The 16,268-nt window shown below is 40.5% G+C and overlaps 1 protein-coding gene across 3 annotated transcripts in view; it reads left to right on the top strand.

Moving 5' to 3' along the window:
• The first annotated feature begins 3,598 nt into the window (after positions 1-3,598).
• Positions 3,599-16,268, top strand: part of AGPS (alkylglycerone phosphate synthase) — an 80,592-nt gene continuing 67,922 nt past the window's right edge. Inside the window, exons 1-2 of one of the 3 annotated variants that reach the window (XM_074593782.1) lie at positions 3,599-3,826; positions 4,405-4,465. In XM_074593782.1, the coding sequence (XP_074449883.1) occupies positions 4,446-4,465 (20 nt within the window). In that variant the 5' untranslated portion in view covers positions 3,599-3,826; positions 4,405-4,445. Of the gene's footprint in view, positions 3,827-4,402; positions 4,466-16,268 lie in introns of those variants that run through there. The other 2 variants (XM_074593784.1, XM_074593783.1) reach the window with 2 other exon arrangements.

Below are 16,268 nucleotides of genomic sequence, written 5' to 3'. Positions count from 1 at the left end.
ACTTTTTCAGTATTATAAAAGAAACAGCAAGCAGATCATGTTAGCACAAAATGAGTAATACACAATGTCAGTTTGTGAAAAATTGCCCTGAAGCTATAAAGGTGTCTTTTCTATGTGCTTTATTTAATAGAAAGCAAAATAAAAGCAAACGTGAATCTTAGGCGTTGGCACAGATTGTATCACAGCGCAGAAATAGTATGCAAAGCTAAGCAGCTTGCATGGAGCCTGGGGTGAAAAGGAAAGGCAAGGACACTTTCTGGCCAGGCCAGATAAAAGAGCAGTGACTATATATTTCATTTGTGTTGCTTGCTTAATTTCTTTTCTCCTTTCCTTATCTTCACACCTTGAACTCAGGGAGACCGGCGCTTCATTTCTGATGAGTAAGGCAGCCATCCTAAACTCAGCTGTATGAAAATGCTGTATATCACTGCACTCATCCCACCATACGCCACTGACAAACGAGGTGTATGGCATTAGGAGCTTTCTGAAACAAAGTTATGAGCAGCACTTTTGCAATATTGTTATTTTCATTTGATTAAACAACCTGAAATACCTGGAAACACAGGCTTGTCTGTTAGTTGCTTTTTATAGCTTTTTGTATTTGAAATTTTGAAGAAAATGTTTTCAATTAACATTGCATCTTTCTAATTCTGGAGTTTTTATGGGATATAATAACATGGCCATATGGAATACATAGAGGAATATGGGCCCACATGTAATGCTTTGGTCTCCGCTTGTAAATATGAACTTTTGGCCAAGCAAAGAAAAATCAAAATGCTTTTCCATTTGCTGTATTCCTGTCAGTATAGTTCATTGATCTTTTAAAACGCAGGTACCTCGTTATATGTATTGACACTCATTATTGCAATATTACAGTTTGTATCCAAACAAGATAGATATAATTTCCAGGAAATCTGAAGGAGCATATTCAAGAACAACCCACGGTGGTACTTTACTGAAGAGTAAAAAGAGTATAGAGAACTTTTTATGACACACATAATTTTAAATGTTATTAGTTGCCTATTTTTATATTAGACATTCTCATTATTCCTATTCTTGCATTAGACTTTTTGTCAATTGTAATATTTAGAAAAACATTTATTTTATTATCAGAATTTATTCCAAAATTTTTTCATGCTCTTTTTAAAATTACAGGAATAGGAAAATGGAAATATCTGCCCATATTTTCAGATAATGGACTATTAACAACATTTTGATAAAGTTATTTCTAATGTATCTGCACAACATTTAATATTATTTTGTATTAGAATAATTATGAAGATAGAAACTTCATAGTGCCATCTACTGCTGAAAATACACATTTTAGAAACCTTGCTAGTTTGGGTACCTTCAAATACAAGGGCAATGGAGGAAAGTATCTGTCAGAATAAAACCTTTCAAACCTCTGAAAAATGTTGGAGAGAAGTCCTGACTTGCCGAGTGAATTTCAGTCACACTGAATTTCTGAGGTTTGAACCAGTGACTATTTTGACTGAGACTGTAATGAGAAGTGACTCTCAGGGTCTGGGATTTTGCCTAGAAGTTTTTTCGATGTTACATCTTTAATAAGAACTTTCATTTTAAAATTATTCCCTGCAATGTCACTAGAAAAACAATGATGAAAGGATTCAATGAAAAAAAAATTATTTTTCACTCAGTGATAAGGAGACATCCTCTATTTCACAGAGAGCTGTGCACGAGGTGTAATCCAAGGACTCTGGAATCAGCATCACATGTGGCACAAGCTCTGTTCCCTTCTTACGTCCCAAAGTCATGAGATGGACCATGGATCCCTGCTTGGTTGTTGGCATAAGATGGTATGTCCTCAGCCACAATTGTTGGAATTCATCTTCCCAAACCCTTACCATCTAAAAGTTAGATGAGATTAACTTACAGTCTGAAGTGCAGTAGCTGGTTCCTTCTTCACTTCATGGAGAAGACCCTGTCTTTAGTACTAGTGAAATAGTAACCGTAGGCCTACAACCTTTTCCCGCGTCCTGGACGTTAAGTATAGTTATGATCTCATTCCCAGGAACCACAGAAATACAAGAAGTGGTAGAACTTTGTACCTGAGTAAGAACAAGTAGAATATAGACCCTTACTCTTCCTGAGGAAAGTTCAACTTTAAATTTGGCTCTGTGGAATCAGGAATGGTTTATCTTCTGCTGGTACTTGTCTCATCCTGTAGAATAAACTGACATTGAAATGCTTTGATTGCGTGACTGCCAGAGTTTCTGTCTTGTTATGGCTCGATGACTTAAACTGAGAAATTAATTTCTTTTCAAGTTGAAAAATTCTTGAGAACAATGCATTTAAAACAGATAAAAGAGCTTGTAAGGATGATTTAGCCGCTTTGTGGCAGTATGTTAGAAGCCTTTGGAGGCACTCTGCATGACTGCCCTTTTTATTCATAGAGGAGAAGGACTGTTGTCTTGACAGTATCACTCAGCGGTGCTTCATTTTGCAACAGCAGCCAGGTCTACTCAACAGGTAACAATTTTCAGAAGAGCTTTTTGTAACATACAGATGCTTACGTACAGACAATTGCGAGGTGCACATTTTACCAACATTACACATTAAGAATTCACCTCCTATTAAGTTAGCTTGATTAAAAACAAGATCAAGGACATTTCTCAGTTGTTGAGCTTATTGTGTCTTTCACACAGTGAAAACTTATGCAGACTTTTTGGTCAATTAAAAAAATTTTTTTATTTATTTACTGAACTGGTTTTGTAATTTTCTTCACAATAGCTTGTATGGTGCTATGTTTTGGATTTGTGATGAAAAATATTGATATCACAGGGATGTTTTTAGCTATTGCTGAGCGCTGCTCACATAGCATCAAGGCCTTCTCGTCTTCTCAGGCTGCCCCACCGGGCTGGGGGTGCACAAGGAGCAGGGAGGGGACACAGCTGGGACAGCTGACCCCAACTGACCAAAGGGATCTCCCATACCATATGACACTGTGCTCTGCAATAAAAGCTGAAGGGAAGAAAGAGGAAGGGGGAATGTTCAGAGTTATGGCATTTGTCTTCCCAAGTCACCATTAAGCGTGACGGAGCCCTGCTTTCCTGGAGATGGCTGAACACCTGCCTGCCGATGGGAAGTAGTGAATGAATTCCTAATTTTGCTTTGCTTGCATGCACAGCTTTTGCTTTACCTACTAAACTGTCTTTATCTCAACCCACAAATTTTCTCACTTTACCCCACTGATTATCTCCCCATCCCACTAGGGTAAGCGAGCATGTGGCTGCATGGGGCTGAGCTGCCCACTGGGATTAATCCAAGACAGTCCTTTTCGGTGCCCAACATGGGGCCTGAAGGGTTCGAAGTAACAACAGATTAGACTGGAGTTTGCTAGACCAAATTTATAGCTGTTACAGCTGTTTAGCTATTAATTGGCAGGGTCCTGTGCTTGCCACGGGGCTTGCTTGCCTTACTGTATGTTAGAGTCCAGTGCTTGTTAGTGGCTGCTTTTTGCTCTTGCTGTTTGTTGTGGGGCTTATCATCTCACCCTGCTGTGCCTGGGAGCATTTTGATAAAGGCAGTGGCCATGTGCCTGGGCTGGCTGACGGCCAGGGCATCGCTGCTGTTCTGTGCTGGACAGGCTGGAGCTCCAGTGTCAGCTTGAGTCGAAGGGACTGTGACCTGTGGATAAGTTCATGGAGGAGCAGGACACCTCAAAGTGTCTGTGTCTGTGGATAAGTCTATGCTGGAGCATAGACTTGTGGCTATGGATAAGTCCAGGCTGTAGCAGGTATAACCCTGAAGAGGCTGTGGCCCATGAGTAAGTCCACGCTGGAGTGAGTGGGCCTGTGGTCTGTGGGTAAGTCCACACTGGAGCAGAGACAAGGGGAGGAGTACACTGCGGTGTCCAAAGGGACCAGAGGCAGAGATTGTAATGGATATACCTTTAAATTGTTGTAACCTATAGTTCAAGTTGCATGTTATAGCAAGTACTACGGCAGGAACCACCATCAGTGGAAGACGTGCCTTACAAAAAGCAGTGCAAGTGCAGCAGTAACACAGCCTGAGCTTTGGTGCCCAATAACTGCACGCAACGCACCACCTCTCCTGTCCTGAGTGACCACCATAACAGATAGAACTCAAGTCACGGACTAATGAACTCAGTGGACATTTTATGGACATTTTACAGGGGTGGTCCCTAGACTAGGGGAATGATATCTCTGTATATAGCAAAGCATGGGAAGGGGGAAAGTAACTGATAAGGATCTATTGGATAGTGTAGGACCTGAGCATGATATAAATGGTATGGAATAAGGTGTGGAGATTGTACTGGTTTGGTCTGGGATAGAGTTAATTTTCTTCATAGTAGCTTGTATGGTGCTATGTTTTGGATATGTGACAAAAACAGTGCTGATAAAACACTACTGGTGTTCCCAGTGTGATGCAGGGGACACCCACACCGTGACAGAGGAGGAAGGATGAGCACCCTCACAGTTGGGTAGGTAATTATTTTGCTCATAGGTACACAAGTTACAAGTTACGAGTTAATGAATTGTGAGTTACTAATTAGAGAACTTGTTAGAAACCTCATGACTTTAGTTATGAATTAGTGAATTCACGTGCTAGACTAGCCTGTACAAAGGGGATTGAGCCCTTGTTTGTCACGTTTGTTTTCTCTCCTAATGAGGTCATAAAATAAAGTTTAATTTACAGAGTACCTTGTCCTGTAAATTTGACAAATCCAGATGGACCATGACACAGAGCAAGTAGTCTGTAGCTCTTCTCCCTATTACCTGTCCAAATACTTTTAAACTGCTTTTTTTTTTCCCCAAAAGAGCGAACAGGCAGTGACTAGGGACGCTCCTCTGAAAGGAGCGGGGGAAATCCTTCACAACGCTCAACTTCTGTGTTGGTTGTCTACTCCAAATTTCCAATTTTCTGTAAGGGCCTTGCCAAAGACCTCTGGTGCCTCCTCCTCTTCCTGGGGCAGTTATAATCCACCCGGTCCTTCCCTCTTGTTTCGCTTGCTATGGACTATGCACTTCTAGTGTTAATGTCTGTCAGGCTAAATAATTAAAAGCAATGCATGCCGTATCCCATAAAACTAGAAAGGTTGAAAATGTGCCTCTTCCTTCTCAAAGAAAGGTGCAAACTCAAATCACAGTCAGCAGGAAAATGAATAAGCTATTTGGTGATACCATGTACAACAAAATAGCATCATAAAAATGAAATTATTTAAAGTAATATTCAAATCACACAGTCATCGATGATTTAGTTTCCAATTATACAGAGGTAATTGTATTAACGAACTGCCTCATTCAGTTTGGTGGGAAAACAATTGAAAGCTTTAATGTCCTGGCATCTGCAGATAATAAACGATGTGATCTGTGCTCCTAACCCAACTAGAATCCTAATTCTTGTTTTACCCAGGGAATACTACAATATCGGTATGTCTAATGAAGGATACTTCTATGACCTTCTGGAGCCAAGACAATTCTGGAACAACTCTAGAATAGAAAAACTGTTCTAGAATTAAATATTGAAATAAGCTAAAATAGATGAAGGAGCTTATTCCAGAATTAATGATCCTGTAAATACAGCAATTTAAAATCCATGAATAGAAACATTTGCAACCTGCATTGTTCTGAACATACTAGGAATAATTTTAAAAGCCTTAGTTTTGTGACTTCAACTGCTGAAGCCAGACTAACTATAAATAAACATATTACAAAGAGCCTGAAGTGTATCATGTGCTTTGGAGTCAGAACCCCATGTCTGATATGCTGTTGAACTCCCCACCATCCTCTAAGTGTTGGAATACATTTATGCCATAGGTGAGCTGACCCAGCTCCTGCCTGCCTATCTTTGTCTTTAAATTCTCAGGTGTTCCCAGGAACTCGGAGAGCCTAAACATTTCTCTAATGTATACTATAATTGTTAATGGACTTTTTGTTGCCCTTTCCACCCCCAAAAATTCCATAAAGTGTGAAAGTGAGAATAATACTGAGGTCTCATTAACTTTCATTTTCCGATGCAAGAGGTAACACAAACATTGAGTAGAATATCTGTCTTATCAAGGTATTTTAGTATACTAGCACTATCTATATGAATAGAATTAAGAACTCAAATAGTGTTAAATCTATGATACATTCATAATCTCTTCTAGGAAAGACCTTCCTTATCCTCTAACTCATTCTGTATGTCCTCTGCTATAACAAAAGTGTTTGCTAAATAGGGGAAACCCCAAGTTATTTCCTGTTTTATTTTCAAAGAGAAAGGGAGAGGCTGGCTGCTTTATTGCCACTGTTTTCCCTTGCTTTTTCTCTTTTTTTTGATATTTTCCTCATGCTAGTCACATGACATGGCAATATAATATGTTGTTTACTCCTTCAGCCTCTTGTCATGCCCCATATATTCTGCTAACCCAGCAAGGAGTCCTTACTTACCACGTTTAAAACATAAGCAACCTGCTGACTCTATTCCCACTGTTCTGCAAGAGCTGCTCATGGAGCAGCCACACGCACAGGATGCTCTGCTTCTGGTCCGCAGGGCTGTTACGCAGGCAGCCTGGTAGCCGTCAGCAGCCCCCAGTGCTGAGCCTGTCCTGATGTGTCTGCTGGGGTGCTAACTTCCAAATGTGCTCGGGGTTGTGAAGATGGGCACAGGCGGGAGGGCAGATGCCAGCGCTGCGTAGGAACGCTCCTGCAGTCTCACTGCAAGCTAGGCAGCAGAGGTAAGACCTTGAACAAGTTGCACAGACCAGCTTCCAGTGCCGACGTGTCCTCTATGCCTCGGTATGAAGGCAACAGTCAGAAATGCAGAAACCCTGGAGTCATGCTGTTTCTGTTGGTATTTTGCCTGGTTCTACTTTTTTTTTTTCTTTCTAGCTTAACTTGCCTCTTTCTCTCCTCTCCTAAATATGTCATTACGTACATGGTGTTGCCACCCATTAGCCTTGCTCCTGATCTCATCCCCGTTAGTGTGCTATAGGGAGAGGTACCACTAGGCCTAGGGATGAATGAAGACTGTATTTGAATAGGAAGGAATATCAAGCAATGGGTGTGATTCTCGGCACTCTGCTGGACCACGTGCCCACTTTTTATTTAAATATGTGGTAGAAACAGGGAGGTTTGTCTCTGGAAGTGAGTTTCTGAGGAAACAAAAACTAAGCTTGACTCTCAGAATACAAATGCAACCCTTATTTTTAGGCACTCTTTTGGGATCTGCTACTAGAGTAATTTGGCAGCTGCTCAGCAGCAGGAGCTAACAACCCAGTGTTGGGATCTCTGGCGGCCCATGACCTGCTGACCGTTTTTTTCCTACTTTGTATTTCTAAGTACTCTGTTCCAGAAGTCATCCATTATGGGTTCCCCTTAACTACCCTTAAAGGTTTGGACAAGTTAAACATATACACGTTTTTCCAAATAAATCCGGCCTTCAGCCATTGATTGCTATTCTGGCTTTTTTCATAACTCTTTCTCATTTATCTTTTGTCTTTTTGATAGTGCTGTGGATGGAACAGAATATTTTAAGCCAAAATCATAAAGAAAATGACTTAACCTGATGCTGCTACAGCTCCTAATTGGGAGTCCAAAATGACATTGCTCTTTTGCCTTGCCATGTCCTGTGCAAACTCGCATCTAGTTGCCAGGGAAGAAGGAGAGTTTCCCATCATTCTCTTTTCCAGTTCTTGCTTTTCAGGTTATTTCTTCCACTGAAAAATTATTTGGGTTATTTGTACACTATTTATCAATTTGCCTTATTCTAGATCAAAACGATTACTTTTTGAGTGCACCATTACTTTACACCCCATCTATAATTCTTTCTTCATTGGTATTTGCAGCTTTTTGCGATGTACAATTGTAAATGTCAGCAGTATGCTGAAGTTTACTTTATTTTCTTGATGAAAACATTAAAAAAAAAATCAGCCCTTGCATGAATATTTATCATACCTCAAACATCTCACAGTTCAATATATCATATGTCTTTACAACACTGTACTGAGGTTCTGAGTATGTACTGGGGTTTCCAGCGTACTGTGAGCCATGTTGGAGAGGGAGAAGCCTACATGGGGGACAGGGCAGCAGTCTGGTAGCTGGCAGAAGGAGGCAGATGGGCTGTCAGCAGCCTGGGAGCTTCCCAGGGAAATCGCTTGCTGCTGGCAGGGTGTCATTAGTAGCAGCAGGAGGACATAAGGAGGCAGGAGACACAACAAAACTGCATATGTGACTGGCAGAAGACTGGTGTCAAATGGTCCCAACAAGGCCCACCCCATACGATCATAACCGTCACTTGAGATTCAGCTGCAGGGCTGGTAACATTGCCGCTGTTAAGAGTTAGTTGTGCTTAAGGGAGTTGCCCTATTTGTTCTGAGAAAGCCATAAAGCAGTCGCAGACCCTGTGTGTTAAACGAGGACAGCACAGTAACTGGAGCCTGCAAAGCCTCCCGCCTCCAACACCTACAGCACTGGGCACTGAGCTGGGGGAGCCCTGGCCGGGGGGACATAAGGGGACAGGTCAGGTGCTCCACAACAAACTCACAGCTTTCCTAGCACAGCCAGCTTGAATTCATTTTTCAAGCAAGATTTTTATGGAATATTATTTGCAACCTTTAAGAAAATCTACTACATTACATCTGCTGCCTTCACTTCAGCCATTCCTTTTATAAACCTGTCCAAGCAGATCACTCAAGTTGGCACAGCAAGTTTTTTTTTAATAAAACCACAGTGTTTGTTGATTGTTGCCCTAGAACCTTCCAGATGTTGAGCTATCACTGTGCAATGTTTCTAGTATTACTCACTAGGAACAGAAATTATGCCTAAGAGAGACTGATACCACTTTTTGCTTGTGAAAATTGGTAAGATGTTTGGTTAATAAATGTTCCTCAGTTTCCCACATCTATTGTGATGATAATTCATGCTGTTACGATAAGTGTATCACATGCATTCCGCAAACTATAGCAGAATGCAGTTAGCATCCCTTGAACCCTGCAGCAAACGTAAACGATTTCCTGTGTTCACTTATAGTTTCTTAATCAATTGACTAAGAATTTGATTTTCAATCAAGCTATCAGTTTGCAAGGTCACAAAGGCTGTTTTTATTAGTGTGTGGTGTGTGGTGTGTTGGCTTGCAGACTGTTTGCAAGTGCAACAAGGGAGCTGGAGGTATGTTGCTTAATGAAAACAAGTCCGCTGAACATGTATGTTTTGCTCAAGTGAGCTGACAGTACCAAGCAGAAAAAGCAGTCCCGGGGTAGGCTGCATGCTCTAATTTGTGACATTCAGGAGCTCTGTGAGTCTTTTTAGGTTATTATGCAAACTTAACAAGAATGAGAACTCTTCAGAATATGAGACTTTTACTGCAGTTCGTGCACGCAGTTTTTTCTCTAAGACAGTTGTTGGCTATATTAGTCGGCTAGCTTTTCAACAAACTAAATTCCTGGGACTCTGCCTGACTTTCTTGGAAAATTTGAAGCTGTTTTTAAGGAGGTTCTGTGAGAAAACGCAGCACAGTGGATTTCACTAACTTTGGCTGGCTTAAAAGGAAAAGGCTTGCAGTTGCCCTCAGGCACGAACTTGATTACATAAAGAGTAAGAAAATACAAAATAAATCATATGCTTTAATCCTAAATTACATTATTTGATGTAATAAGAACTTCCATACCAGATCAAATATAAATTAGTTGTCTGCCAATAGTAATTCCCAGATGTCTCTGAGGAAATTGCCCTATTCTTCAACCTCCTTTCCCCCCCCTCCACAAGTAAAATGGATAATTGTATAATAACCTGACTATAGGGGAAGTTATTTTCTAACCTCAGGCTGGTGGCTGATTTATGCCCTGAACTGTGAACATCTATATCCATTATGAATTTTTATCAGGTCCAATCTAATTCCCCACATAAATGTATGAATATGTATGTATAACCTTTTACTGAATCCTGTTAAGCATTTAGCCTCAATGATACCATTTGCAAGCATGTTTCGCAGGTGTATTACTTTTGCCAGTTTTAAATATATTGCCTTTTACTTTCATTATGACAATCAGTGTTTACCTGGGGAATGTTATCTGTGGTAGCAATAACCCCCAATATCCTTTCCCTCTGTCATTCCCTGCCCTCAACAGCTCTGAAGCCTGCAGCCCCAGCTGGAGCCTGGGTGCCTGTGCTGGACCAGAAGGTAGCAATCTCCGGCCTGCTGACATTTCCTGCTCCATCCCCTCATAGCCAGACCTTGCCTTTTACATTACAGGTTGATGAAAGGCAGAGGGATGATGCTTTGCAGTAAATGAAAAGGTTAAAATGCCCCTAGGACTACTATCATTCTGCTCCACCACGACTTCCTGAATTTGCAAGTGTCATTAGAATTTAATGTCAGGAGAAGAAGGGTTTATTTTGGAGGGAAGAAGTTGTTTTGGACTATGGGAAAGAAATTAATTCTGATTTGTGTTGGGTCGGGTCAAAGAGATGCTTTTGTGAAATACTGGGGAGTGAGAGATTAATCTTGGGGTGGGCTATTACAGCTACTTTTTATTGTGAGAGGATGGTAGATTACCTTCGATTATGGGGAAATTGGTTATACCCGGGAAAAGAAGGTTGGATTAGGACTGATGCCGAATAGAAAAGTAAGAACTATTTTACCTAAAGAAGGAATTTCAGTGTATGTCTACATGGGCTGACTACTGACATAAAAAAGTGGATGGGTTTTTACTAGAAGCAAAAGAAGATGTAGGGAAGACCATGCATAAGAAGCAAGAAAATAAAACGTTTTCCTTTCTCCTCCCAAACGTGGACATTACCAGTGATATCTGCATTCATAGGAAGTTGAAAGGCAGGCAATTCCCAGGGCTGCCAAAGACAAGAGGCAAATCAAACCTTGAAAAAGCACCTGTAATGAAAAGGTGGCTATGAGACCCACTTCAATAGTTCATACATGAAAAATCTTGAGTTTGTGAATCCTCATAATACACACTCGGGAAGGAAATATCAGGCACAAAAAGTTCATTTATGGAGAATGGGAATAAATAAAAGCCAACAAAGACATTCAGAGTGGTTACAACAGACAGCAGAATTCAAGAGGCAATAACTGCACACAGAACTTTGGTGGTCAGGGTCAGTACAGGACACCTGTGGACTATGCCACAAATTTCAATTTTGGTGTAAATTCTTTAGTTTGGGAGTGCTGAGACATGATCTCCTGTTGGTTCACTAATTATATAATGAGCAGCTGTGAAGTTTTTATTTGGATTAAAATTTCCCTGGAACTCAAGGTAATTTAGATCTGAGGGTTTGGCTCTGGTCCCTTCCCAGCTTGTGTTCAATATAAATTACTACCCTAGAACCATGACATGTTCAATTTATCCTCTATTTAGATGGCTGAAAAGTGCATGCATAATTCTGTGCATACCACACTTTCTGTAATCTGCGGTGACAAATAGAACAAATGACTGAAACTGCTAGGTAAGACACCTTATTTTAGTCACAAGCCCACACCCAGCCTTAGTTTAAATATGAGGGAAAAATGACATTTGAATTATCTGATTTGAATCAATGCCAAATTCAATCTTATGCAAACTCAGAGAGAGGGGAAAAAATTCTTGGAATAAACCCAGTGACTTATGCATGGGAACATAAGGCAGTAACAAGCAGCAATCGATTTAATTGTAACAAGAGGAGTGGACCACCATGAAAAATCTCACAACTTTTCACTGGAGCTACTGCAGTTGAGGGATTTTTACACATGAATAATGACAATAAGAAAAGTAGATGTGGGGACCAGCATTCCCAATTCCACCTTCTATCAAAAACGCTGGTCAAGTTTTGGATGCCATGCTCCATTCACACTACTGTGAGTTGCATAGACCAGCACAATGCAAAATGACAAATATTCTCAATCTGGAGAGAAAAATATGAAATAGTTAAATCACACCTGTCTGAAAGAAATTATATACATTTTCATAACCTAATTCCAAATAACTATGTTAAATTAAGAGCTGTATCCAGAAATGATGAACCTTGGTGTTGAGTTTTGATCTTCTGGGTCAGCCTGATTTGCCTGTTAGTGCCATGAGTTTGGCTGCAGAGAGGCAATGTCATACCAACATCCCCCAGGAAGGAAGCACGACTGCCTAGAATTTTGTCAGTGTTACACATCTCACAGGGACAATGTTTTCCAGAATTATTTTATACTCTGAAATATTACTATTTTTCTGAGGGCTTTCTTGACTATGTAGCTAGCCTTTCTAATAAGGCCGTGTTTGCATAACCAAATACTAGAAGTTCAGTTCAGAAAGGCAGCCAAGACAACTTTGTAGCTACACCTACTAATTCCAACATTTGGCTCACACCAAGAAAAGGGACTGGGGGGGTAGCTGCATAGAAAGTTCATTACTGCAGTTCTCTTTGGCCACTTGTACTCAGAGAGACTCTGAATGAGCTTTCTCTGGAGTTACGCACAGAAAGGTCCAACTCCTTGCAGTTCTTTAAGCAATTCTGTCATCAGCCAGAGACCTAGCCTCTAATTTGATGCCTCTCAGTGGAATTTTTTTTTTCTCTGAATTGTCATGCCAAACAGTTGTCCGCTTTGTTGTTTTTTTCATAGGAAGGCACCTGTTCAATTTTAGATACTGTTCAGCCTGTTCCACTTCAGTGGTCTGCACTACTCCTCTGAGAGCCCTGAGCTTTTCACATCTTTCAGGCTGCCAGCTCTCTTATGTGCTTTTCCCCAGCAGCCAATTCTGCTCTGGAAGCTCTTACGACTGAGCCAACTTCTATTCCTTCATAAAGGGATACCCTCTTGTTATTGCAATTGAGGAGTTCCATAAGAGGCTTTTAATGTCTCCAGAGTGTTGTTATGTACGATAAAATCTTGAATTAAGCTTTACCTAACACTTGTTCATGCAGTATTCATTTATTGGCAAATTGCATTTGTTTCTGCTGTTGACAAATACTTTTACGTTTATTTCTAATACCGCAAGTACATGACCAGATTAATATACAACTGAATAAAATGTTATATGCTCTGTTTGACTAGGAGGAGCAGCTCGAAGCCTGAATTCACTACAATGTACACTGCCATCTTGTGTTCTGAAGTTCTAGATAATATAAAAATGCACATTATACATACAGCTGTTCACAAAATAGGAGTTGGCTATATGAGTGGAATATGCAAAGTTATCAAAAGATGCTTACTTTAATTTTTCTTTCCTTTCTTGTAAAATGTAAAATACTCCTTAAAATAGCAAGTCTCACTGATAAGTCTGAATTCATCTGTTCTAGGGATCCACTCATTTTAATTAGTGATTTGTGGGTAACCCACTTAAAACAGACTACAGAGAAAATTCTGCTACAGCCAAGCCATTAGGTTTTTTTCCAGCAACAAGGTCAAATATGGACTCCAAGGACTAGCTTTGTTACAAGGCAGCCTCTGGCCTGGTGTGGAGTTGCCAGAGGAGTTGTATGCCAAATGCTTCTCTTCTGCAAAAAGATAGAAATGATAGAAAAAGAGAGAAGACTTGTGTTCTTAGCTGGAATCTCTCTCCCTTTCCAACAACTGTAGTCCCAACATAACTAGATCATCCCTGAGGCTGTTCCAGTATGCACCACAGTACTGGTCACTTGGTTGAAAGAGGACCTAAAGTGACATTTACTCACAAAACGAAGAAAGTGAATCTAACATCTCAGCCTTGTGATGTTTATTCAAAACTGGAGTCAAAACACAAAATCAATGATGCATCTTAGTAGATGAAATAAGTACTGCATGCTCTTCCTCTAAAAATGATTGTTCCTTCATAACGTGCTAATCAAAGAAGTATTTTTGTACATGCATACTTCCAATTGCTTTCACTGTATAACAGTATTTAGCTCTGCCTTTTTATTATGTTTTTATTAATTCCAGCTTCTATAGTTGTTTACTATTGCAAATGTGTAAGAGCACTCTTAAACACAGCTTTGAACAATGGCTCTATAAAACACAAAGGATTTATTCCATGCAGCTGCTGTTGCCTGAAATAAGCATAAGCGCGAAAGGGAAAAGGGTGCCAAAAATCAAATACGAAGCTTAGAGACACCTGGGGCAGGGCAGGAAATAGTAAAAGCATATCAAGTTAACAGATGCCAAGGTAGAAAGGCAGAATGGCAGAGAACATTAGCAGGGGAGAGAAGCACACTCAGCCTCTCTTGCTCAGAAGTTCCCCTCAGGTTAGTTGCTTTCCATGCCAGAAACCTTTCATTCCACCTGTTTGGCATTTCTTAGGCCATTTGCACATACTTTTGTATGTGAACTTATGGCATCATTTGCCACCTCTGAAAGGCAAATGCTTGTGGCACCCATCGTTGACTGGTGCAGGCACAGTCTCCCAAGGTTGCTTTTTATGGTTTACACTCATAATATACCATGGAACAGAGTTTAAACAACCTCCCTCTCTTGTGAAATGAACAGTTGGAATGATTAGAAAGAGCTTTTGCTCCTGTAATGATACTCTTATAATACTTTACTGCTTTTTAAACTTGTCTTCAAAAGGCAACGTGTATTGTGGTCTGGTTGCATAACTCCCCGTGTCAGTAAGAGAAGAACATTAAAACTGTTTGCACAACACATTGCAGCCAGTGTTTAAGTAATGCAAAATCTTATTGAAAAGGACTTTGTCATTTCAAAATCTGGAATGCTTTGCTAAGATTATTAATGCTGTTTTATTTACTTTATCTGCCTGTAAGATTCCTGCCAGTTTAGTTTTCTAGCATAGAGTCATACTTTCTTAATTTATATTCTTTGCTGTGTTGCCATCCGAGAGATTTTCATACAGAAAAAGCTAATTGGCTACATATGAGAAATAATAAAACAGTAACTCAAATTGTGCTAGAAATTATATCAAATAAAGCAGGAAACTGTTTTCTGTAATTTCTGTACTACAGTAATCTGTGACGGGGCGTACATACATACCTTCCTGGTGATTGAATAGCACTGGCTGTACCAGGTATGGGAAAAGCAGAAGAGGGAAAACTACTGCAAACAAAGCAGGTCTGGGAGGGGAACTGACGCCTACTGTGTCCTCAGTTCCTGGAGATGTGGGTTGACAAAGCCTGTGACTGTAGTCAGTCTAAGCCTCTTAAGCACCCCATGCTCCTGCTTTTGAGTGTCTGCCAATGGTTGCCACACTGCGTTAGACTGCATTATCTCCTAGCAATGGATGAAAGTTTGTTGTTTCCATTCCTAGTTTGTTTTTCATTAGCTACTTCATTTTGGCATTGTGAGATCTTTACTGATGCTAGAAGGTGCCTGTCCGTCAGCCTGCACATGCTGGTAACTACCTACTGTCTAAAAGTTAATGGTGGGAGACAAAACATTAGGGATAAGTCTAAGATGTGAGTTGAACCCGTCCCCTCCGGATGAGTAACTGTATATTGCAGTACCATGTCTAAGCTGCTGGGTTAATCCTGAATGTGAATTTTGGAGAAAATACTAGTTCAAGTTTAGACTTTCATGTTCCCATCTAGAAGCACCCTCCAACCACCTAAAGTCACAGGCATTAGGCAGAACTGCAACCACTGGGTGCAGCCAAGTCCAGCTAAACCTGCAATGCCCTTGGGAACAGCAATGAACTTTCAGAGAAAGAACAAGATCAGGGAATGGCAGATCGAGCTTCATTGAACAAAACTTCAAAGCATTTATTTACATGTTCTCCTGTAATTCAGCTTAATATTTCTAAGCTTTTCCAGGGATACAAAGCCTACTGTTTCTGTTATTGCAGCTTTTCGTGCTCCTTGTAGAAGTAAACCACCACACATCCCTGGAGCACACACCACACTTCCCAGAGGCCTTGCATGTACTTTACTACTCAAGGAGAGCTGTCTGAAGGAAAGGGAGATCCAACATAGGGCACAAAATAATCAGGCCTTGAATTTGAAGTTACCATAGGTTTTCATTTTATCTTTTAACAAAGCTGCCTTCCCTTCAAGTGTCTATCTGCAGGGCTATCAATGTTCGTGAGAAAGCCTCTGCTTAGGTTTAATTTCTGTTAGCAAGAGCAGTTGGCCATCTGCTGGGTAAAAGGAAAGCTGTACTTTGTTTGCATTTGGAAGCAAAAGTCACAAATAGCACATCCCAGTCCTTTGCCAATGACACGTTTAGGCTGTGACTGATCAGAAAATATCTTGTTAACCCACCCTGCTCAGCTTACCAGATCTCCTTAGATCAGAACTCAGTATTGCGCAATTTTAAATAGCTTTCACATAGAGATGCTGTCTAAGATCCTTACTGTCCCCAGATGTGGTAGGACAAATGAAAAGATGTCACCAGATTTTAGG

The sequence above is a fragment of the Larus michahellis genome, chromosome 7, assembly GCF_964199755.1.
Source record: "Larus michahellis chromosome 7, bLarMic1.1, whole genome shotgun sequence".
Lineage (NCBI taxonomy): Eukaryota > Metazoa > Chordata > Aves > Charadriiformes > Laridae > Larus > Larus michahellis.
The sequence above is the reverse complement of the archived record's forward strand: the minus strand, read 5'-3'. Positions and strand labels throughout refer to the sequence as shown.